Source organism: Populus trichocarpa, chromosome 16 (assembly GCF_000002775.5).
Source record: "Populus trichocarpa isolate Nisqually-1 chromosome 16, P.trichocarpa_v4.1, whole genome shotgun sequence".
NCBI classification, from domain to species: Eukaryota; Viridiplantae; Streptophyta; class Magnoliopsida; order Malpighiales; family Salicaceae; genus Populus; species Populus trichocarpa.
In genome coordinates this window covers 6,105,484-6,129,663 of record NC_037300.2, presented here as the reverse complement: position 1 = coordinate 6,129,663, position 24,180 = coordinate 6,105,484, and the positions used below count along the sequence as shown (strand labels likewise).

The 24,180-nt window shown below is 32.1% G+C and overlaps 2 protein-coding genes and 1 long non-coding RNA gene across 3 annotated transcripts; 2 read left to right on the top strand and 1 right to left on the bottom strand.

Annotated features, from left to right (window-relative positions):
- Positions 1 to 1,769: 1,769 nt before the first annotated feature.
- On the bottom strand, positions 1,770 to 6,053 carry LOC7467581 (serine/threonine-protein kinase AFC1). Its single transcript, XM_002322793.4, has 12 exons — positions 5,741 to 6,053; positions 5,494 to 5,653; positions 5,166 to 5,192; positions 4,794 to 4,947; positions 4,660 to 4,708; positions 4,428 to 4,542; positions 4,115 to 4,206; positions 3,462 to 3,618; positions 3,318 to 3,382; positions 2,852 to 2,949; positions 2,658 to 2,763; positions 1,770 to 2,192 (listed from the first exon to the last, which is right to left on the bottom strand). The coding sequence occupies exons 1-12, from the start codon at positions 5,858 to 5,860 to the stop codon at positions 2,034 to 2,036; spliced, it is 1,302 nt and encodes a 433-aa protein (XP_002322829.1). The 5' UTR covers positions 5,861 to 6,053; the 3' UTR covers positions 1,770 to 2,033.
- A 170-nt stretch (positions 6,054 to 6,223) lies between these two features.
- Positions 6,224 to 8,097, top strand: LOC7465270 (60S ribosomal protein L23a). The gene is made up of 3 exons (XM_002323393.4): positions 6,224 to 6,390; positions 6,841 to 7,198; positions 7,781 to 8,097. Exons 1-3 carry the CDS (start codon positions 6,378 to 6,380, stop codon positions 7,863 to 7,865), a joined length of 456 nt encoding a protein of 151 aa, XP_002323429.2. The 5' UTR covers positions 6,224 to 6,377; the 3' UTR covers positions 7,866 to 8,097.
- Positions 8,098 to 16,567: 8,470 nt separating this feature from the next.
- Positions 16,568 to 18,106, top strand: LOC112324447 (uncharacterized). The gene is made up of 3 exons (XR_002978289.2): positions 16,568 to 17,723; positions 17,815 to 17,900; positions 18,014 to 18,106. It is a non-coding gene; the product is annotated as an uncharacterized LOC112324447 (long non-coding RNA).
- The last annotated feature ends 6,074 nt before the right edge of the window (positions 18,107 to 24,180 follow it).

The following is a 24,180-nucleotide window of genomic DNA, read 5'->3' as shown; positions in this document are numbered from 1 at the left end:
CCATAGCAATGAGTTTTTTTTTTTTTTTTCATTTTGACCCCTTTTTCTTTCCTTTGGTTATTAATTTTTTTTAATTTAGTCCTTATATGATGTGTTTATGGGGATTTAGAGTTGATAATTTATTTTAATTTATCTTTTATATGGTTATCGCGATATCAAAAAAATATCCCCAGTATCGGGTTGGTATTAGAAAAATACTTCAGTATCACAATATGGTCTATCTTTTAAAAAGTTTAGTTAAATAAAAAATTATTTTGAAAAAAAATAGATTATTAAACTTTATGGAGCAATGACTTGGTTTGCAAGTTTAGTAATGTAACTTTGGTTGTCCCGGTTTGCAAGTTTAGTGGGGTATCTTTTTTTTCTAATTAAACTTGATTATGTGATTGTTTATTTTTCTTTCTTTCATATAGTTAAAAAAAATATTTTTGGAAAAAAACATGTTATTAAATTTTAAAAAGTCCATGAGCCTGTTGAAAGGTTTGACAAATTTAACTTTATTTTTCTTTATTTTTTTTATTTCATCCTTCGATTTTGAGTTTATTGAGAATTGAGTTTCATAATTTGTTTCATTTTGCTTTCTACGAGATTATCATAATTTTTTAAAAAATCTCAATATTGGTTTGATACTTGATTTTGCGAGCATCTATTTTTGTTATTATATAGTTAAATAAACAATAATTTAGAAAAAAATTAAGTTATTAATCCCAATGGAGTCCATTACCTTGTTTGTGGGTTTGACATGTTGATCCGGGTTACCCAATTCACGGGTTTAACGGGTTTACCTATCAAATCTGATATATTTTTTTTAGGTTCTTTAATTTTTCTAATTGTTTTTTTTATTTCACTCTTCTTCAAAATTGGATTGGTTGAGAAATGAAATTTATGATTTATTTTTTTATACTTTCTATAAGATTATCACAATCTCAAATAATTTTTTTTTTATAGTTGATGCTCGATTTTGCAAACATCTAATTTTATTATAAAATTAAAGAAAATAACTTATAAAAATAATAAAATTATTAAACCCATTAAAGTCCTTGATCCAGGTCACAGAGTAATCAAGGTTGATCCAATTTAACATATAATTGTCATCTTATAAATTTTTTAAAAGTCATACCTTGTATACTAGTTATCCAAATTATCTTTAAAATTATTAAATTAAATAATTTTTTTTTGAGTCAACTCCCACGCATACAGGATGCTCTACTAGCTCTTATGCAATTACATTACAGGTCATGAGTGATAATGACCTTTTTTTTCTGAGCTCACAGCTACATCACGACGACGTAGGAGTGTTAATATGCTCAAGGTGACAACTAATTAATTGTGCGTATATTCATTGGGTCATGAAAAGTGAAACCAAAACTGTCAGCAGATTGCGTGGTGCAGTGGATCCTAACAACGAAAAGGAATTCTTGTATTAAAATCACGGAAACCAAGTTTCACATTAGAATTTCTGTGTCAAGTTCATAACCCAGTTGCCCGAGCCATGCATGATACCCACGATCATGTGACCGATAATGGTTCAGCCGTTAGGGTGCGGGTGCTGGTGCGGGTGCTATTCGCATTGCCTCCACAGTAATCTCCTATGCGCTGTGTTTCTATAAAGGTTATATGTGGAGATTCAGAATCAGACAAACAAAAATGAAAACGGAGTGAGTGAAAAGGAATTCCTGGACATGCTAATGGCAGAAAAGCAATATGATAAGCAAAATTAAAATTTAAAGGAAAATTCAGTCAGCGGAGGGGGGAAATAATCTGAGACATGCAACAAAAAATATTGATTTTTTCCTTCATCTTCACAAAACATAATCTATACTATACCGAACAATTTGGATCAGAAACCCAAAAAATAAAAGGCAAATGGGCACTGGAGGGAAGGAAATACACTTGTACTATACCGAACAATGGTACAATCAACCTGAAATCAAATAACAGTGATGAATCAACCTGACATCAGCCAACACCAACCGTGCATGTTCTCTTTGTTTATACTGTTGTTCAAAGCTCATCACAGTGATGAATCCAGACTACAAGGGATAGCCATATCTTCTAAGATCTCTTGAGAAGAATGGGTGCCTTAAAGCTTCCCTGGCTTTGAGCCGCTCTGCTGGATCATGTCTTAGGAGACCTTGCAAGAGATCAATTAATTCACCAGCAGAATGATCCACGTGCTGCATTATTAGGTTCTGCCAAAGAAATTTTAAACAGTACATAAATTTGCAACTGCATGAAGTGAGGAATCAAAAGGCAGCATATCATCGAAGTGCATTTTATAAAAGGGTTAGAAAACAAAACCATAACCAATATAGAATTTCTACACAAGAAAAACAGAAAAACTGATCAAGAGGTTACTCTTTTTAAAATGAATGAATGTAATTGATTTGTTTCTTTCAAGAGAGAATGAAGCAAGGTAAGAAAAGCTATTTGAAAGATCCTTTTGTTAGCCATTCTGGAATTGAGAGACAAATATGGAAGATACTGTCAAGAATTTAAGAAAGGCAACCAGTTCTTATTCAATTATGCCTTTAGCAAGACTTCTCTTCGTGGATTCCATTCGCCTCAGTTAATTCTGGTACTTTTGCAGTGAAGTATAGGCTGCCTGCAGGTTATTTCTACAAGTGAACTAATAGAGTTGGATTCTGAAAAATTACAGGCAAACGAGGCAACTTCATTACTGCTTTCATGCTTTCTCTTGAGGTTGCACCCTCAGGCCAATCCAATCGCATGCCTCTCCTGAAATATTTCTCAGCACGTCGACTGCAACAAGTTCAGGCACAAAGTAAGTGATTCATCCACATGGAGAGATGGAAACAATCAAATAGAGAAATAACTGTGAATTCCTTACTCAGCCCTGACCACCATATGTTGTGGCAATGGCCCTAAAACCCTCTCCATCATGGCAAGATGCTCCAAGTTCTCATGAGTTTGAAAAAGGGCCTCACCCTATTCATAGAGAAACCAAACAACAAACATAAATTAGCATCCTTCAAGTATGCAATATGAAATTTAGTTTACACTTTTTATGGAAACCCATCAGATCTAACGACACAAATCACCCTAGACCATTATTAATGAACTTGGCAGATAATAATGTCTACTAGAACTTCATCAAACAAAGAAATATTAACACTACATATAAGAAAAATTCTATTTTCTAAGGCAGTTTCCAACCCAAAGCAGCCTGTCTTGCTTAACCTTTCACTTGAAATCCTTTCTGGCCAATAACATTATTCAGCGGTATCAATGACTAGTGATCTCACATGCAAGAAAATGCAGTCAAGGAAAGAAAATAAAAAGCTGAAGTTACTTACAGAACATAATTCAACAAGTATGCAACCCACACTCCATATATCACAGGGATAGTTCCATCCAAGACCTGCAGAAGATATGCCATGGAATGCCATTAGGCGACAAGCATCAAAACATCAGAGCAACAATAGTTTCACAGCAATTACCTAAAATAACCTCCGGTGCACGATAATGCCGTGTTGACACCACATAACTGTGATCCTGATGTTCAAATGTGGTACTTCCAAAATCAATGAGCTTAATAGCACTTGACTTGGGAAGATTCTTGAAGTAGGAACCATCTTTTGTGGACCGCGAAAGAAACTAAATCACATGAAGTGGGAAAAATCATAAGGCTATCAACTTTGAGGGGAAAAGAGTAAAACACAAAATTCAACCATGGCTTAGCAGGGATTTGGAAACAAGAGAAAGCCCCATTATCATGTATCTCCTGGTGATTATCACAAATCTAAACAAAACCTCAAACTGTGAATATGCTATTAGCATATAATGTTACGTAAGAGTAAACCTATCTCAACAATGCATGACATGGCACCAAATATTCTAACAACAATGTTGCTGTAGATTAAGAGTCAAATCAAAATTTTTGTGTATCTTAAGAACTTCAAAAGGTGTAAAAACAAACATCCAATAAAGAAAGGAAGAAGGCAAGTTTTTTTTTTGGATAAGAGAAGCTCTGGTTGCATTCCAAATTTCATGTCATTTCTACTCTTAAACTTGCAGATACATATTTAAAGTCCTGAGGAAAATGCAAAATAAAAAAAGAAAAAAGCATACAACCAAACCTTTGAAGCATTACCTTATAATCTGGCACTTTGATGTACTCAGAGGAAACCAGTAGAATATTTTCAGGCTTCAAGTCGGTATGAATCAGATGTAAATCATGCATAACTGCAAAGGTAACAAACTAATGAACAAACTGAAAAAAATCATCCCTACTATCAACCAACTCCATACTAACACAAACAATATTTACTTAGGGGCTCAAGAAAAATATGAAAATTGCAAAAAGAAGTAAAAACATATGCCTATATTTTGCTTCCAATTAAGAGCATATAAGCATCAAGTTTATATAAAATATAAATAAAAATGGTAAAGAATTGTCCACACACATGCAACAGACTCCAAAAGTTGTCTGCCAAGCTCCCGGACAAGATCAATGGGAAATGAACGATAGCTGTTTTTGCGGAGAAAATCGTATAAGCTTGGTCCAAGCTTCTCAAATACCTGTTGAAACCATTTAAATTCATCCGCAAGTCCTTTAACTCACAGAATATTTAGGCACGCAAGAGCATTTATTGCTCCTGGAAATTAATCAAATCAGAAATACTGATAAATACTTACAATACAAATATGATTACGATAGTCAAACCAATTCCGTATTTGTACACAACTGCAAAGAATAAAACCACTTATACCAAAATCACTTCAAACTTCTAGAATGAACAAGGGTAGGAAAAGAAAATGCAAAGCCTTACCGTGTGCTACCAATATCATGCCTGGCCAGCCTCTGCAATACATCAATTTCAGTCATGGCAGCTTCGCGATACTTGTGTATGGAGCGGACAATTTTGATTGCCACTAATTCTTTCTTTTCATTATCAAAACATTCCAAGACTTGCCCAAAAGTCCCTACATGAAAGAAATCACAAGATTACCGTTAAAATGATAGAAATAACTACTCAATTATAGGACACAATCAGATGCAAAAGCCTCCAACAAACATGCTTTCGATGAGCAGGCAATAAAACTAAATATCTTGAAACTGAAAAGCAAATTCCACTGAATAAAGTACCCAAAAATTAAAGGAGGATGTAATATAACAAAATCAAAACCCAAAAAGTACTCACCTTCGCCCATCTTGCTAAGAATCCTGTCTGCAAAATGGAAGGAAAAAAAGATTATCAGAAATGAAAATATATGATCAGAATCAACGGATCTTGAAGCCAGAAAAGAGAGTCCGCATGCTTAATTCTCCAATTCATGGAATCAAGTTAAGCCAAACTTCACATTATAGAAGCGACCTTTTCAGAACCCTCTTAACTGCAAATATAAAATCTCCATTTTGCATATAAAAATCACCATCAGGCAGATAGTAAGAAAAACATTAAGCAATTTGATTCAAAATAACATTACAGACGCCTCGAATTTTAATGCGGGGGGCACGGAAGTACTAACAGCGCGGAGTCAAATTGTCTCCAATAGCAAAAACATAATGTCCATCTTTATCATCAGGTCTCCAAGGAGGTGAACCATTCCGATTGTAAAACAACCCGTAATTTGGAATCACTCCATTCCCATTCCCAAATTCCTGACCACAGAACATCCCTGGAACCACCTGCAATAAAAAAAATATTAATTTCTAGCCAAAAGAAAAAAAAGAAAAAGAAATTCTGATTTCTTAGAAAGAAAATCTGAGACTTACCTTCGCAGGAGCTAAGAAAGGAGGAGGAGGAGGAGGTATGTCCCATGTTAAACGCTGTCGTTTCCTAGGACGCTTATCCATGTTTTTATGTGGAAACTCTGTTATTCTCTGCGTCTCCATTTCTCTCTCAGTTCTCTGGACTTAAAGGGGCAATCGAAGAATCCATCACTCAATTTGAATCTAAATTCTGAAAAACTGACACAAAACTTGTAAATTTGAAAGAGAAAATTTGGGGTTTTTTTTTTTTTGAAACCCTAAAAAGTACAATCTTGAATAGAGGAGAGAGAAAGAGAGAGATCTGGGAAGCTAAACCTGAGATGGCTTGAGTCTAACCAGGGTTACGTTCACACAAGTATTGTTAACCCAACGGATCGTTTAAGTTTCTAACTATGGTTAATAGGTGGGTCCCAGTCCCAGAGCGTATCATCCTCCTTTAATTCTTTCACGGGACCACCCCGTGATGATTAGGGGACGCGTGTGTCGTTTAGATGTTGGGCCGGAAGGTTAATTGGGCCTGTTTCACATGCCCTCACGTGCCAAGGCACTAGCCACTGCTTTCGTCGTATAATTGTGTCCATCGCTTGGAACTAAAAAACCCTAACAGCAGTTTTGTGAGTGGCCATTCCCCAGCTCCGCAATGGCTCCTAAAGGTATGTCAATGGCTATCTTCATTTTCTTGATGATTATTATTATTATTATTTACCTGGATAGGCTATCTTTTAGCTGTTTTCAGTTTTGATTTCTTTACAGTTTCTTGTATTGGTTATGGACCTGGTTTTGTGATTGTTCGGACTAAAGGGGTGGTTCTTCTAGGCTTGGCTTCTAATAACAAGTTAGTGAAGTAAAAGGTCATGCTAGTGTGAATAACTGGGCTGCTTATTTGCTAGTGACTTCGATATTTATACTTTAGAGAAGATATTTTTGGGTTGTTTAGTGTATTTTTGTAGCTTAACATTGTTTGTCAGTGTCATTTAAGTGTGGAGCTTTAAGAGTAATATAAATGAGATTTGTGGTAATGGAAAAAATGAAATGATTGATTTAAGAGCATGTGGAATTTTAATGGTATACTTGCTTTCTTGTGTTTGTTTTTTGTTACTTAGATGTAAAGAAGGCTGATGCAAAGACGCAGGCTCAGAAAGCTGCCAAGGCCTTGAAATCGGGTGCACCGGCTTTCAAGAAGTCCAAGAAGATACGAACTAAGGTGACATTTCATCGTCCCAGGACATTGAAGAAGGAAAGGAACCCCAAGTACCCTCGCATTAGTGCAACTCCAAGGAACAAGCTTGATCATTATCAGATCCTAAAGTATCCTCTCACAACTGAGTCAGCGATGAAGAAGATTGAGGACAACAACACTTTAGTTTTCATTGTTGACATTCGAGCTGATAAGAAGAAGATTAAGGATGCTGTGAAGAAGATGTATGACATTCAAACCAAGAAAGTGAATACCTTAATCAGGTGACAATGACCTTAATCTCTTTATTCCCCTTTGTTTGTGAGCTATTTATTTGAAGCAATGTTATTATAGAACAAGTTAACATGTTTACAATGTCAATGTTTACCTTCACAACCTGGTACTGTTGGGCTTGCCTGATAAGAGGCTATATGCTCTTAATTTCTCTTCCTTTGTCTAATTTACAGGATCTTATTATGTATTTTCTTTTTTACAGACGTGTAGATAACATAGACCAAATCTAGCATTGCTAATTTGGTAAAAGATGAAATGAACATATTAGTGCATCTTGTTTAGTCTATTCTAGCATCTTCACTGATGTATATTCAATTATCTATATGAAAGCGGTTATCTTGTTCAGTTTGTTATCATCAGTTCATTTTCTACCAATGGCTATTTATCTGATGCCTTGAAGCTTTGTGCATCAAACTGCAACAGCCTTGAAACCAAAAGCATGTTTTGAGTGTCTGCAAGTATCAGTGCAGATGTTAACTTTTTATGGCAATCTACCTTGCATAGGTTTCTTGTTCTTATTTGACATGCTGCTTTCATCTCTGAACTATAATTGCTCTGTTGTTTTGTTTCAGGCCGGATGGGACAAAGAAGGCTTATGTTAGATTGACACCAGATTACGATGCTTTGGATGTGGCAAACAAGATCGGAATAATCTAAATTAGTTGCCATTTCCATTTGTATGCCTTTTTTTTTTAAGCATTTCAATTTTCAAGTTCGAACTGAGAAGTTATTTAAGAACCTCGAGCAGAGTTGGGTCAGCAATTTCAGTTTGATACATTGCATTTGATTAGCTTTGGTTGATGTTTTGATGTCATCGTGCTATGTCTTGTTTGACTGTCAAAGATTGCGATCAATGTCAACAGATGGTGGAAATCTATGCCATTTTTTCTCTCATTTCTTCAACATAAAAAATGTGGCATTTATCTTTGTTCCATTAAAGCATGGTTGATTGCTAATTTTGTGTCTCAAGTAGTGCGCTTGTCAGGTGGAAAAGAAAAGAACCATCTTTGCAAGAAATTTTTTACTATATTTACTGAATAATCCTACGCCATCTACCAGCAGCCAATTCAACATGATATATGATGATACATTTTCAGGATCTAAATCTAGGATATTTCGCGCTGCTAATTCCCCCAGTTCCATATTTAAATGGTTCCGGCAGCCTCCTAGCAATGCCTTCCAAAACCCAATTCCTGGATCGAAAGGCAAAGTCATGAATATACTACCCGAGCTTCTTTGAAACATCCACATTTGAATATAAAAGTATAATGTTTAGGTTTGAACAAACTGAGGTACTCGAGCCTTGCATGCTTGAAATATGAATACCCCTTGTTGACAAGACCGGCATGATTGCAAACCCATAACGAGCCAAGTAACGTGACGCTATTAGATCTCAGACCGGTGTTCCTCATTCTTTCATAGAAGTACACAGCATCCTCTCCTCTCCCATTCTGTGCACAGCCACAAATCACAGCATTCCAAGAGACGATACCCTTTCCAGGAAGTTCACAAAAAAGACGGAGACTATCTTCCATGCTTCCACATTTTGCGTAGAAGGTAACTAGAGAATTGACTACAAACACACTAAACTCACCCAATGTCTTAACAGCACAAGCATGAAAGCTTTTGCCCATTTCAAGTGCTACTATATTTGCAGTAGCAATAATAGCACAAGGTAATGTAAACTGACTAGGCTGCAAGAAAGGGAGGTTTGAGGAGGCTCTCAAGCTTCTTAAACAGATGCCGGAGAGAAATGATGTGTCGTGGAATACGATGATTGGTGGGTTTAGCCAGATGGGTGAGAGACAACATTGGGATTTTGTATGTCCTCGAAAGCTCTTTGCGCTTCTTCAGTGGAACCCAACTTGGCATACAAATCTAAGATTGCACTGCCCGCAAAGACTATTGAACTAAGGCCTATCTTCATTGCACATGCGTGAAATTGCCTTCCTAATTTAAGGTCTCCAGTGAAGTTGAGGAGTGAATATTATAAACTTTCAATTCACAAATATTATAATATAATAGCATTGTAGTAGAAGCAGACATTTTAATTTTATAATATTAAAAGTTTAACTAATCATCATGCATTGAAAGGACTTTATTTATAATTAATAAATTTATTGTTTATTTTAAAAAAACTATAAAATTAAAAACTATATATATATATATATATATAACACAAGTAAATAAAATAAAATGATATAAATTTTAACATGATTATATTTGCATTATAGTTTTTACCAATCTTTTTATTTTAAAGAGTTGTTTCTTTAATGTATACAAGGTAGATACTAAATGTGTAGACTAAAAAAAAAACTTTTATGTTATCCTTTTTTTTTTAATGTAGAGTTTTCTAAATGATTTAAATATTTCTATCTAAAAGAGTCAAATATAATATAAAACAACAACCAAGAATCTTCTATATATATAAAAGAAACCAAGGTCCAATCTAATAATTTGTTAAATCTTGATGTAATATCAATATTTCGTATTTTAATTATATGTGAGATCAATGTAAACTAAAAATATAGTAATGAATATAAATGTTTTTGAATTGTTTTGTTTAAATGAGTCTTTTTTAATATTCATAAATAATTGTAAAACAATAGAGTCAATGAGACCTATTAAATATTTTAATTATATCAAGGATCCAATTATTATAAAATATAATGTAACTTTAATATTTTTTAGCTTTTAATTATTGACTTTTTTGACCTATTAAATATTTTAAGAATTTTGATAAACAAAATAAGTGCCAATGAGATACTATATAGGCTAGGGGTGTTTTAAGAAGTGATTTTTTTAAAATGTGAAATAGCCATATTAATCAATTTATTAGAAATTAGGTTACTGTTTCGGTCTATTTCCTAGTTATCGATGAATTTGAATTTACATGTTTTATTTTCATATACAAAAATAAAATATTTTCCTTTCATGAAATTGAATCTTTTTAATTTTGGAATGCAAATGTTTTTATGGTAAAACAATATGTATAGTAATTATCAATAAAGTTGTTTAAATACATGTGATGGTTATAAAACTCAAATATATTTTCGTGGAATCAAATGTTTCCATGCATAATTAGTGTTTTTATATATAGTTGTGGTTATTGAAAATTCTTATAATCAAGTAATTTAAATGCATAGAAAATTAGTTACAAAAAGTATTTATGTTTCTGAAATATTTTTGTATATATTAACTTAATATCAAAATTAGAAATTAAAGTACTTTTAAAAAAATTCAATCATTAATTAACTTCAAAAAATAAAAGATAAATGATGTTATTCTCACTTCATATTTTTTTTAATGGCGCTCTTTTATTACTTAATAGAATAAAATAATCCTAATTGTATTCTTATGAATGATGATATTAAAGTAAATATATTAAAAGTAAAATATATTTCTTCAAGAGATTCAAAGTTTTCCTTCTTTTATATATATATATAGTACATCTGATCTTTACTTGAATAAATAATAGATAATATTTCAAAGTAATTTGATTATGTCAAAATTAAATACTTTGTAGCGTTGTTAACATGTGTTTTAACATAAAAAATCAAAATAAATTCAAAATTTGATGTGTATTAAACGACACACTTTTTAAATATTAAAATGGGGTCATATCAAACAATACAATTTGTTTTGTAAATATTGAGATGATGACCTATCGAATTAACCAACCTTGATGAACTTATAAAATTCATGATCTGAGTCACAAGATTATAATAACCCTAAAGAAAATAAACTGAAATAAATTATAAATTCAATTTCTAATAAGCTAAATGTTGAAGGACAAAAATAAAATAAAATAAAAAAATATATTTAATTTTTAAAAGAAAAGGACACACAAAAAAAAGTTCTAGTCAACCCGCTAAACCTACAATTTAAGCCATGAGAATGACATTACCTCATATAAAGAAAATTGAAAACAATTATAAAGTTTAGTTCTCAGCCAACCTATTGTTGAAAGATAAATCTGAAAAATAAAAAAAATAAAAACTTAAATAATAATAATAATAAAAATCCTAGCCAACCCAATAAACTCGCAACCCGGGTCATGAAACTAGAATAATTTAATAAAAATAAAATTGAAAAAAAATCACGAAACCTAATTTCCAATCAACTAAACTCATAACTCGAGTCATGATGATGAGATTACTCCATATAAAGAAATCTGGAAAAAAAAAAATCACAAAACTCAATTCTCAACCAATTCATTATTGAATGACAAAATAAAAAATAAAAAAACATGAGTCAACTTGGGTTAACCCGACAAATCTGTGGCTCGAGTCATGAGACTATGATAACTTAATAGAAAACAGATAAAAAGAATCACAAAACACAATATCCAACTAACTAAAGCTGTGACCCAAGTCATGAGAATGAGATTACCTAATAGAAAGCAAATTGAAAATAATTATGAAGCTAAACTCTCAACCAAGCTATTATAGAAGGACAAAATCAATAAAAAATAGTATGAAAAAAAAAACAAAAAAAAACCACAACCCTAATTAATGGAGTTAACTTTACAACGCTATTACTCGAGTCATGAGATCGGGATAATTTAATATAAAGTAAATAAAAAAAATCTCGAAGCCCAAATCCTAACCAACTAAATGTTTAAAGGCTAACATTGAAGAAAAATTAAAAAAAAATGACACGAGGCATGCCAAGCTAACCATCCAAACCATTACCTAATATAAAAAAGACAAAAAAAAAAATGTAGAGGCGTAATCTCCAACAGATCTCATGTTGAAGGATGAAATTGAAAAAAAATAAAAATAGAAAACCAAAAAAAAATAATAATTAAAAGAATGAGAACCAAAATTGATATAAAAACAAAATTGACCAATCAGTGCACGAAACTTAAAGCAAAGATATAAAGATAAAGGGACAAAGAATAGGCCTCTGACAACATACCACCACTCATCATCTTACACACACAACCCCATCATATAGATCTTGTCATGACGATTAAGAAGACACGACATACCACAATTTTTTCTGGTTGAAGGAGGCAGCACATGCCTCCACAGTATGACTACTCTCTTCACTCTTTGTATGTGCAATGCGAGCGCTAGTCTTGACCCAACTGCCCATCCAATTTCATCCCTACTCTTGTTTTAGTTTTAAATTTGGTCTTTATAGCTTTAATTGTTTTAAATAAGTGCAATTCATTTAATTTCGCAAATCCAAGCATTAACCATGCAATAAAATTCTCTCTCGACATTGTGAGATTCTCATATCTTGACAAAAAAAAAAAAGCTTTTAGTACAATGCCAAATAAATTCAATGTGAAATGATCAAATTGAAAAAAAAATAATTAACCAAAAAAGAGAGGTTGAATCGTCCCCTGCTTATGCATTTGAGTCCCTGATTCTAGGGGTGAGCAAAAAAACCAGAAAACCGATTAAACCGAAAAAACCGAACCGAAAAAAAAAACCGATTAAACCGATTAAATTTTTGAAAAAACCGGCCGGTTCGGTTTCGGTTTTATAAACAAAAACCGAAAAAACCAAACCGAACCGAACCGAAACCGACAAAAAACCGAGCCAAACCGAGCCAAAACCGAGCCAAACCGGAAAAACCGAGCCAAACCGGAAAAAACCGAGCCAAACCGGTTTGAACCGGTTTTTTCCCTACAAAAACCGAACCGAACCGAACCAAAACCGGTCGGTTTGACCCGGTTTCGGTTCGGTTTCGGTTTTTTTTCGAAAAAAAAATATTTCGGTTTGGTTACTTTTTTTGATAAAAACCGAACCGAACCGAAAATGATCACCCCTACCTGATTCTAGCAAGAAAAAAGGGTTGAACAATTGCCAATTGTTAAATTCGGTCCAAATAGCTTTAATTATTTTAAATCAATAAAACCTCATTTAGTCTTGTTAGACCAAGCATTAACCAAGTAACATTTCTATTATTTGACATCACAAGATCCTCTAGACTAGGTATAAAAAACAAACCACCAAACCTACCTAACGCCAAATAAATGCAACATTTAAAGAACAAATTAAAAAAATAAAAATCAAAGGAACAAAACAAAAAAAAAAAGCCAAAGGTAAAAAATAATAATAATTAAAAACACCGTGGAACTCTATTACAATCCATAGTGTTTTCTCTCTTGTGCTAGAGTGGAAATGCCATACCCTTGAATTTTTTTATTGGTAATTGTAATTGATAAAAGATTATATAGCACATTAATAAAACTTTTAACTGATGTGGTTTAGGATTAACTAGATACTTGACATGCGTTTTGCCGTGAATCAAATTTTTTTTCGAACAAAAAAATTGAAAATACAAGTTTTTTAACACGTCTTTTTACAAAAAAAAAATATTATGTGTAAATCAAAAAACTTATGAATGCATCTAATTAAATAAATCAACAACCATCCGTGTCAATAAATGGAATATTTTTTTTATTAATGATAACTAAATATGTTTCTTGAAAAGCCGAGAGACGGACGTAGATCAAGATATTTGATCTTGCAACACACGTCATTTACCCGATTGTGTTCAATGATAACAGAAGTAGACACTATTTTTTTTATTGTGTTCAATTGATTGAATAAAATCAAAGAAAAAAAATCTTGTAAGGATGCACTTAGTAGAAATACAATCCAATAATAAATGTGTTTTAAATAAATTTCAATTATTTAAAACATAAAAAAATTTATAGCAAAATAAGAATAATCTCTTTAAAAAATAAATACATATAAAATAAAATAAAACACTATTTAAAAAAGGTTAAATACTAAAAATAAGAAATTAGAGAGAAGAGATATTAATTTAAATATAAATTAAAAAAAACATTTAAAAAAAGCATGATGTTTTATTAAAAAGGAAAAATTACAACAAAACAAAAAGTGGTCAGACACTGCTTGGTCTAACTTGGCCCATTTAGAAATGAAATTAGTGCGGGTTTTCCTTTTTTAAAAAAAAAAAAAACAATTTGCACACAACACATCTTCTGGTTTTTCCATATTCTAGCCACTATGATGGTTGAAAAACAGGACCTATGTTCTTCTACCCAAAAATTCATTTTTAATATATTTTTAACCCTAAACACCTAGAAAAAAAAGAGCATAAACACCTTGACAAATCTATAAATAGCCTTACAAAAAACCTTCCTAAGCTTAACTCTTATTGTTTTAGACAATTCTAAGGTGAAAAAACACCTAAATAGAACTCTCCTCACGAAATGGAACCCGTTAAGATTAAGATTGACCATTGTGGTAGCCAAGATTGGTTTCAATGTTTATTTTCTGTCTCTACCACTCGAATCTAACAATCTCTCTATTTTTTTCTCAAATTAAGGACTAAAAAAATAACAAAAATAAACTTTTATATAAAAATTGGTTTTTTGAAACTTCAAGGGATCTAAATTTTATTATTTTTAAGGATAGAGGACCTAAGTGTGTTTTTCACCAAAAATCTGGAACACCAACAATTTTTGGTGTCTTTTTCATTTTGGTACCTCTTCTTCCAATTCCACTCTTACTTAATAAATCAAAAGCAGTTGACTTTGAATTATGATTAAATTGTCCAAAATAAAATTTTGATAACCAAAATAAATTAATAAAAAAAGCAATGAGTCCATAGTAAGTGTGTAAACAATGTTTTAAGATGAATAATTTATGGAGGAGGAAGAACACCTTCCTAAAAAATAATTAATATGACTTTGGCAAGAATTTGTGCATGATGAATGTCATCAATTAATAATTTAAAGTGTTTTTGATATTTTTTTAGTTGATGATAAAATCGAGTAATTAGGATTAAAAGTATCACATGAATAAAGTTTTAGAGCATAACTAGTTTCAATACATGCGTTTCACTGTAGGTCCAAACTAATTTTTTGTGTAAAAAATGATGTTCAGCTACCGCAAGTGTGTTTTTTTTTTAAAAAAAATACATGACTCGGGTCATAAACTCAACTAGGTTAAATAAGTTGACTTTAATTCAATTGGATTAAAATAAAAAAACAATAGTGCATGGTTCCACAACCCATTAAATACAAAAGAACAAAACGGGGTAAAAACTAACATAAAAAAAGGTCATGGTCAACCAAGTTAGCATGACAAACCTGTAACTAGGGGTGTTCAAAAAAACTGATTAACCGAAAAACCGATAAAACCGATAAAAAATTAACCGAGAAAACCGAACCGAGATAGAAAACCGATTAAACCGATTTTAAAACCATAAAATCTTGCCGGTTCGGTTCGGTTTCGGTTTGACCACTTAAACCGGTGAACCGAACCTGGTAGTATAAATACCACAGTAACTCAGTAAGCCTAACCCTAATTATCTAATTGACATTCTGAAATCTGAACTGAAGCCGCCGCCCACACCAAAGAGCAAAGAGCCAAAGACGATTTATCGTCTTCTCCCTTCTGCATCTGCCTTGCCCTTCACCTTCTATTTTCATCCTTCCTCTTCTCCCTTCCGCATCTGTCTCTTCCTTAATTTGCATCCTTCCTCTTCTCCCTTCTGCATCTGTCTTGCCCCCTGCATCTATCTCTTCTCTAGCCCGAAGAAAACCTCTTGGCTTCTCTCTTCACTTGCAGCAGAACGACAGGGCTCCTCCATTGGTAAGTTTATCTTCGTGTGCTTAACTGCTTATAAGTTCAACTTTTTGTTTCAAACTTTGATGCTTCTCTGACCTCTGCTTCTCATTTGTTTATATTGTTAGATATAGAAGTTCCAAAAAACTGTATGATGATAATCTTAACTTCGTGAGGTTTCAATTTCCTTCTGCATGTATTTTTCTATAATCTACGGGACTGGTAGTAGAACTGTGGGGACTGGGGAGTGATATTAGCTTCTGAGTGCTTATTTCCTGCCTTCTGCTGATGGTTTCTTTTTGGGATATATAAATTTAACTCTATTAAGTTGTTAACAGGTCACATTAATGCATATAGGTCCATTGGTATTGCCATTAATACAACTTGATGATATTGTTTCCATTTAAGATTATGTTTTTATCGAAGGTGCAAATTTATTAATTCATACTTGAAGTTGGGTTTTGTAGTTCACTTCTCTTAGTTGCAATTTGCAACATTAGTCCTCAGGTTGGTTCTTGTTAATTTTAAGATGAAGATGTCTTAATTTCAACAAACATTCATGGGTCCTCTCATGTTAATGTTGTCCAGTTGCCTGCAGGACTATGTTTCGTGGGTTCGGGGTTTTAACTTGTATTGGAGACATTTTTTATAATGTTTTGGATTGTTTTCTACCTTTTCTTTAATGGTGATAAAGCAAATATAAGAAAAAAACATCCTTTCTTTTGAAGGATAAATTAGCATTATATTTGCATTTTCTTTATGAATGTTTTAGTTCCTGGCTGTTTTCCTCATTGTTTGAAAGATATTGATGATTCAGTTGTTAAGATTAGGAATGCAGTGAGGTTTGTTAGATCTTCTCCTTCTAGACAACTTGTTTTTAACCAATGTGCGGAGAGGTTGAAAATTGGGAGTAAAAAATCTGTTTGCTTGGATGTTGCAACTAGATGGAACTCTACATATATGATGCTAGATGCGGCTGATAAATTTGATGTGTTTTTTATGAGGTTAGAAGAAACCGATCCTAGGTATTTGAGTTACTTTGAGGTTGATTCAAAAGGAAAACAAAAAAACTTAGGTCCTCCTGCTTTAGAAGATTGGGAAAAGGCTAGATCTTTTGTCAAGTTCTTGAAACTATTTTACACGGTTACATTGAAATTTTCTGGCTCGTTGTATGTGACATCTAATTCTTTCTTTCATGAATTGATTTCCATGCATACAAGCATATCTCAACTTTGTAGAAGTGAAGATGTTTATGTAAGTAAAATGGCAAAGAATATGATGGCAAAGTATAAAAAATATTGGGGGGATCAAGATACACAAAACTTTTTGTTGTATGTGGCTGTTGTGTTAGATCCACGTTTCAAATTGAAGTATGTGAGATTTTGTTTTGGAAGATTGTATGATGTTGAAGAGGCTGAAAATTTTACAATTAAGGTTAAAGATACTTTGCTAAGGTTGTTTGAGCATTATATGAATGTTGATGAGAATGTTGAGGTTGTTCATGGTGTTGGAACTAGTATAAATGAAAATGTTAATGTTGATTTAATGGTGGTAAATGATGATATGTTGGATGACTTAGCTTCTCAATTCAAAAAATATTTAGAGGAAGAAGGCGGTGTACAAAAAAAAAATGAGGTTGAGAGGTATTTAGGTGATGATTGTGAGGATCCTAATGATTTTAAATTAGATATTTTGGGTTGGTGGAGGTGTAATGCTACAAAATACAAGATTCTTTTTAAGGTGGCATAACATGTGTTAGCTATTCTGGTATCTACAGTTGTTTCTGAAGCAGCTTTCAGTACTGGTGGTCGTATTTTAGATCCATTTCGAAGCTCTTTATCTCCATCGACAGTGCAAGCACTGGTTTGTTGTCAGAATTGGTTGAGTTTAGCATCAATTCCAATCAACATCAGCAACTACATGGATTATATTGAAAATTCTGAGATGATTGAGTCAGGTAATTTCTTTTACAAATTTAAATATAGTTATTTTATAATATCATTTATTTACATATGTTTAATCTAACTTTTTAATTTATGTTTTTGTAGAATTTGGTGAAAGTTTAAAAATCTCAACTGATTGTTTGTAAGCAGTATTGGTGGCTTGGTGCAATTTTGGAATATAATTGTTCTGGGTAATTAATTTACTTTACTTTGTTAATTCCCCTTAACATTTTGCATACTTAATTTAATTCTTTCAATAGTTGAACTCTAATATGTTGCTAATTTGCTAGTGTTTTTTTTATAGCATTATCCTTACTGGAATTTTTGGATGCCCATGCTTCTGTTGCTGGAATTTTTGGATGCTGGTGTTGCTGTGTTTTTTTCTTCAAACTATGCCGGATGTTTATGATAATTTATTGTTGGTTGCTAATGTATTCGCTTGTTAATGTTAACTTTTCTAGTGCGAACAAACTTTTAATTTGAGGTGTTAAAATTTGATCATGCATCTTGCATATTGAAATTGATTTATTGCATTGCATGCATATTGAAATTGATTTATTGCATTGTATCTGTCAGATTGAATTCATGTCTAAATTCATGTGAAGAATTCAATGGTTTACATTCCTTGGATATATGATTTTCTCAGCATAGCTCACTGCCTGTAAGTGTAAACCATTTGAACAACTTCAGGCTTATAAACCAGGAAACAAGACATGAAAAATAAATTTATTTGTCATCAATCTTGGGATACCCCTTGAATTTGAAGTTGTCTGCATATGCCTTAACCTGAAAGGCTGAAAGAAGAAGAAAAGTTCGGAGTGACCAGGAGAAGAAAGGCTTGCAGATGGCACTTCCACATTGCATGCATATTGAAAATTTGAAAGATAAGTGTTCAGTAGGGAATTCCCGTTTATGGCAGTCAACCAAGCTGTGAATTAATTCAGGTTTCTATAAATTTTAAAACTCAATTTACTGTAAGGCTAAGTTAATTTTAAAAAAACCGAAAAAAAAACCCATAAATGAAGGGATTTTGGTTTCCCGGTTTTTTCCAAAAAAAACCGGATTTAACCTAACCGGACCGGCTCGGTTTGAACCGGTTTCTGGTCCGGTTCGGTTAATATTTCTCTAAAATATTGAAATTCGGTTCGGTTGGTTTTTTAGTCAAAACCGAACCGAACCGAACCGTGAACACCCCTACCTGTAACCCCAGTAATCAGGGTCGAGTAAAAAAGGGTCTTGGTCAATCAAGTTAGCATGATAAATCTGTAACCTCAATAATAAGGGTCGAGTCAACCCGAGATATCCTGTCAAACCTGCATTAATTTTTCAAACTTGTGTTATGGGTCATCAAATGTGAAGCATCTAATCTAAAAAAATCATAAATTCAATTCTCAATCAATCAAATGTTCAAGGATGAAATTTAAAAAAATAATTTCAATTATACAAAAAGATTAAAAAATAGCAATTAAAAGAATGAGAACTAAAATAATTTTTTTATTTGATTGAAAGGTATAATTGAAAAAGAAAATCAATTTAGTAAAAGGACCACAAAAATCAAAAGAATAAGGAAACAATGTTTTGATTGAATGATAAAATTGAAAAGAATAACAACCTTTACAAAAAGGCCAAAAACAATTTAGAAATCAAAACAATAGGACTAAAATTGAAAAATATAATTCCATCAATTTGAATTAAGGATGAAATTTAAAACCAATAAAAGTCTTACGAAAAGGCCAAAGAAAAAAAATTAGAAATCAAAATAATGAGGATCAAATTGGAGAATATAATATTTGGTAAATTGAGATTGAATGATGAAATTGAAACTAAATATAACTTTTATAGAAGGGGCAAGAACAAAAATTAGAAATCAAAAGAATAAGGACTTAAGTGTAAAGACCAACAACAAAGATGGTCAAGCTATAATTTTCTAGGGAGGAGAGAGGAAAGAAGGAAAAAAGATCTATTGGCGACAAACTAGACCACCATCGGAGATATGCATCTCACCAATAGAAAGAGGACACGGTGACGCTTCCAACGACATGACAAAAAGGTATTTCTGGACATCGGGAGGTGTCACATGTGTTGCCCAAAGTGCGCTTCCATGTACTGTACATGCGCACCTAATTTTTTATTTATCAAAATATGAAATCATCTCTGAGTTGAATTTATAATTACAAAAAAACCATTATAAAAATATCAAAAATCCCCTTGACCTTAGGTTGAAGTTTTTTTTATTTATTTTTTTAAGGATATTTTGATTGTTTCACTATGCATTTTAATTGTTTATTATTATTTTTTGATATTTGATCAAATACCAAAATTTTCTTCGGCTAACATTATAATAATGAAAAAACCATTTTGAAAACACAAGAATACCCCTTGATACTATGTGTGAATTTCTTGCTTTTAAGGGTATTTTGGTTGTTTCACTATGTAATTAATATGGAAAAATATATATATTTATCCTTGATCAATTTAAAAATAAAAAATAAACTATGTGAAAAGACTTCAATACCTTTAGAAGTGAGTCAGTACCCCTAGAAGTGAGTGTTAGGTTTTTTAGGTGGAGTGGCAACATCGTTATTACACTATTCCAGTGAATAATACCAATGAGTCTAGAGCTACAATACTTTTCTAAGGCCAACTGAGTTTTGTTAATTAAGTAATTATTCCACTAAATATAAATATAAATAGATAAAAATAATAATTAATAGTCAATTTTTAATTTAAAGAAATAAAATATATACACTTGGGTGGTAAAACAAGTTTCTAGGAAAGTAAACAAATGCTAGCATGAAAGAAGTTCAAGGATGGATGACCTATAAGAAAGGTATTCTACACATACACACACACAAAGAAGGATTAAAGTAATTTAAAACAAGATAAATTGAATCAAAATTTTGAAATTCATAAATACATAAATTATAGGACATGATTCATGGTGATCAAATAAACACATGTTGTTGCCTTATTGGGTTTATATAAAAATGAGTTGTTTGTTTCTAATTATATTTCTTATAACAAAAATAAAGGAATAATATTTATGCTTAACCTAATTATGACATCTAGGCACACTTGAACAAAGGTTTATATATGTTTTATTTTATTTTATTATGTAGCATGTAGTTACTATCCTAAGATATATATAAAAAAGATGGAATCAATGAGGACAGTGAGACAAAACAAAATAAGAGATGAAGAAGTGTTTGGTAGTGGTATATTAAATAGAGTAATTGTCTCTGTATCTTGTTTGGTTGATGGTGGACACTCACTCTACCTCATCTCGTGTTTGGTAGTGGTTGATGCTTAACACACATTTCAATGTATTTTTTTGAGTTGAAATAAGTCATGTACCACCCACTAATGTACGCACATAAACTCCCTGTACAAAGTAGAAACATCAAACTCTTCACCAATATCACAACGAGCACCACCAATCAATGACAAGCACCAACGTCTTCATTAAAGATATTCATTTTCTCCACTCACAACCAAATTGCTTTTTATCCTTTACACATCATAAGATATTTGTAACACCACTCTTCACACTTTATGAGGTAAGTTAACATGATCAAAATCTATAAATATCTCTATTTAATAAGTAAAACATTCAAGCCAAGTTATGTAAGTTCATGCCATTTAAGCTTATTCAAGAGCTTCATGCTGGTTAATTCACAATCACACACTCCTTACAATCTTCATTTTATTTTTCTTTCATGTACATTATTTTTTCCTCCTACATTTACTGACTTAAGAATTAGAAGATCTATTTTTTCTGATATGAGACTAATTTTGCATGAACATATAAGCCTAGAGATAAAGCCCACACACTTTAACTCAAAATATAGCCATGAAAAGCCTTATCCAATCTTGAAGTTCAAGACTTTATCAGTGATGCCATTTGTGAAACTTTTAACGAAAGTTAGTTTATTCCTTTTTTTACACCTCTCACTTAAAAATTTATTTCTATGGATGGCGACTTGGAATCTCTAGGTACTTCAGTTCCTTTTGATCTCCAATAAATGAACCATAAAGTGAAAGTGCTCAACTTCATAGCTACACAACAATAGTTTCACACTCTTCCACTCCATCAATCAGAGATATAGTGCATAGCTTTATTGCATGTACCACTGGTTGCAATAAATAATGCAAGTTCCCTACGAGAACCAGGCAAAACAACATGAAAAGTAGGCATGAAAATACATATGTCTAACTCTTGAAAGGAACCACTCATTTTCTCAATAAGTCTTAGCCATGTGAGTGGTTACCACCATCAATATTCTTATGAATCTTGCTTGCATGCTCTTTATTGAAAAAGACCTAGACACAAGAAGGGATAAGTAATTACATGAGCTTTTAAGAATGAATACCACCTCTGTCAAGTGAGATAGTCTTTAATTTATCATTGAGTGTTATATACTCATCTCTCTAAATATTACATATTTGTTAAGGCCAACTTGAAAAACTATGATGGTCTTACAAATCCAAGAGAGTATATACAGAAGTGAGAAGCATCCTAGAACTTGTAACTTAAAAGAGATGTTATGTGCACAATCCTTCCTAACATTTTATGGGTCTGCTCAGGTATAGTATCATAGCTTTAAGCTTGACTTTATCTTTGCCCTAAATGATCTATGTGTTAAATTCATCTCTCACTTTAGCATTAATATTCCAACAAAAAATAGTATAACTAAGGTCTTCACCACCACAAAATAAGAAGATAAAAACATCAAAACATATCTCCAGATGTTTAACAAAGTAAATGCTTAATATAGAGAATCTACTTAAACTCATTACCATTGAAACCTTTATTAATGGAGTTTACAACTACTATTTATGAAATAACTATATACTCTCCATGACTGAACTCTCCTTAATATGAAATAGGTGACAGAAAACCACTTTCAATTATAGAAAATAAGTGTAACCATACAAAAATACTCTTGTTTATATCCATATAGAGTAAAATTTTCCTAACACCAATAATATCCTACTAGGGCATCCAAGAGATCAAAGGATCTATTTGTAAATACCTGACATTCCTTAAACTCATGACCACACATTTGATCATCATGTGCAATTTATGTGATACCCATCTTCTATGAAGAATGACATGATCATAAAGAACCTTTATAAGTTCTGTCATATTCACCATGATCACAATCATAATAATAAGGTATGTCATGCCCTAAAAGGGATATAGAAAGATTGATTATCAAATGTTACCTCTAACAGTTTATAATGAAGGAAATGCAACTTGAAGAAATAGGAAAAGATTCGTATAATGCATTACTTGAGATCAAATAATTTTCAAAAAATGAATCTCCAATTACATGAGACAATCTTTTAAAGTTTCCAATAAAATAATAGTCTTTCTACATGTCTTCAAAGGAATTCTTCATATCTCCAAATAGATCTCCATGTCTTAAATAAAATCTCTATAATAAGATTTTCATAACTCAACTGAAATCTCTAAGTCTTTGGACAAATTACTTATGTCTCTAAACTAATCTCCATCCCTCCAATAAAATCTTAATGGCGAGATCTCCTTTCTCCACTAAAATCTTTATGTCTCTAAACAAATCTTCATCCATACAACATCTCCATACACAATGCTTTATCACTATTTTTAAATAATAGTGTTCTCTATTATGAGAGGAGCAAACAAACTCATCAAACTTTCATCTTTTTTGTAGGAAAATAATCATCTCTTTTGCAAACACATTAACAAAAGCCATAAAAAGATAATATCTACAACACCATTATTTTGTATAAAATAGTAAGTATTTTATTTCCCCTACTTCTGCTTTTCAAGTCTTTCAAACACGATTATTTAAAAAACTTAGAGGAGGATATAATAATGCATATTTTTTCTTAAAAATAAATTTCTATCTGTTCAGGCAATGCTCAAATGACTAAAATCCTACCCGTTTAGGTCTAACTCAAATGGCCTCTCCCTCATCCACTCCACCTTACCTCGGGCTATCCAGTACTTACCCCAATACATACCCCAATGTATTTTTTTGAGTTTCAAGAAGTCATGCACCACCTATTATCGCATGCACACCTTGCATATATAAATTATTTATGCAAAGCATAAGCACCATCCTCTTCACTAATAACACAACGAGCACTCCAAATCAATTACTAGAATCAACCTCTCCATTGATGGTATTCATTTTTCTCCTCTCACTACAAGGTCACTCTCCATTATATTTTACATACTATGACATATCTACAACACTATTCTTCACACTCCACGAGGTAAGCTAACCTAATCAAGGTCTATAAATACCTCTGATCACCATAGAAAACATTCAAGCCAAGCTAGACAAGTTTAGGCCATTCAAGCTCATTCAAGAGCTTCACACCAATTCATTCAATAATCACACACTTTCTACGATCTTCATTCTATTTTCCTTTCAATTATATTATTTTTTTCTTATACATTTACTAACTTAGGTATTAAAG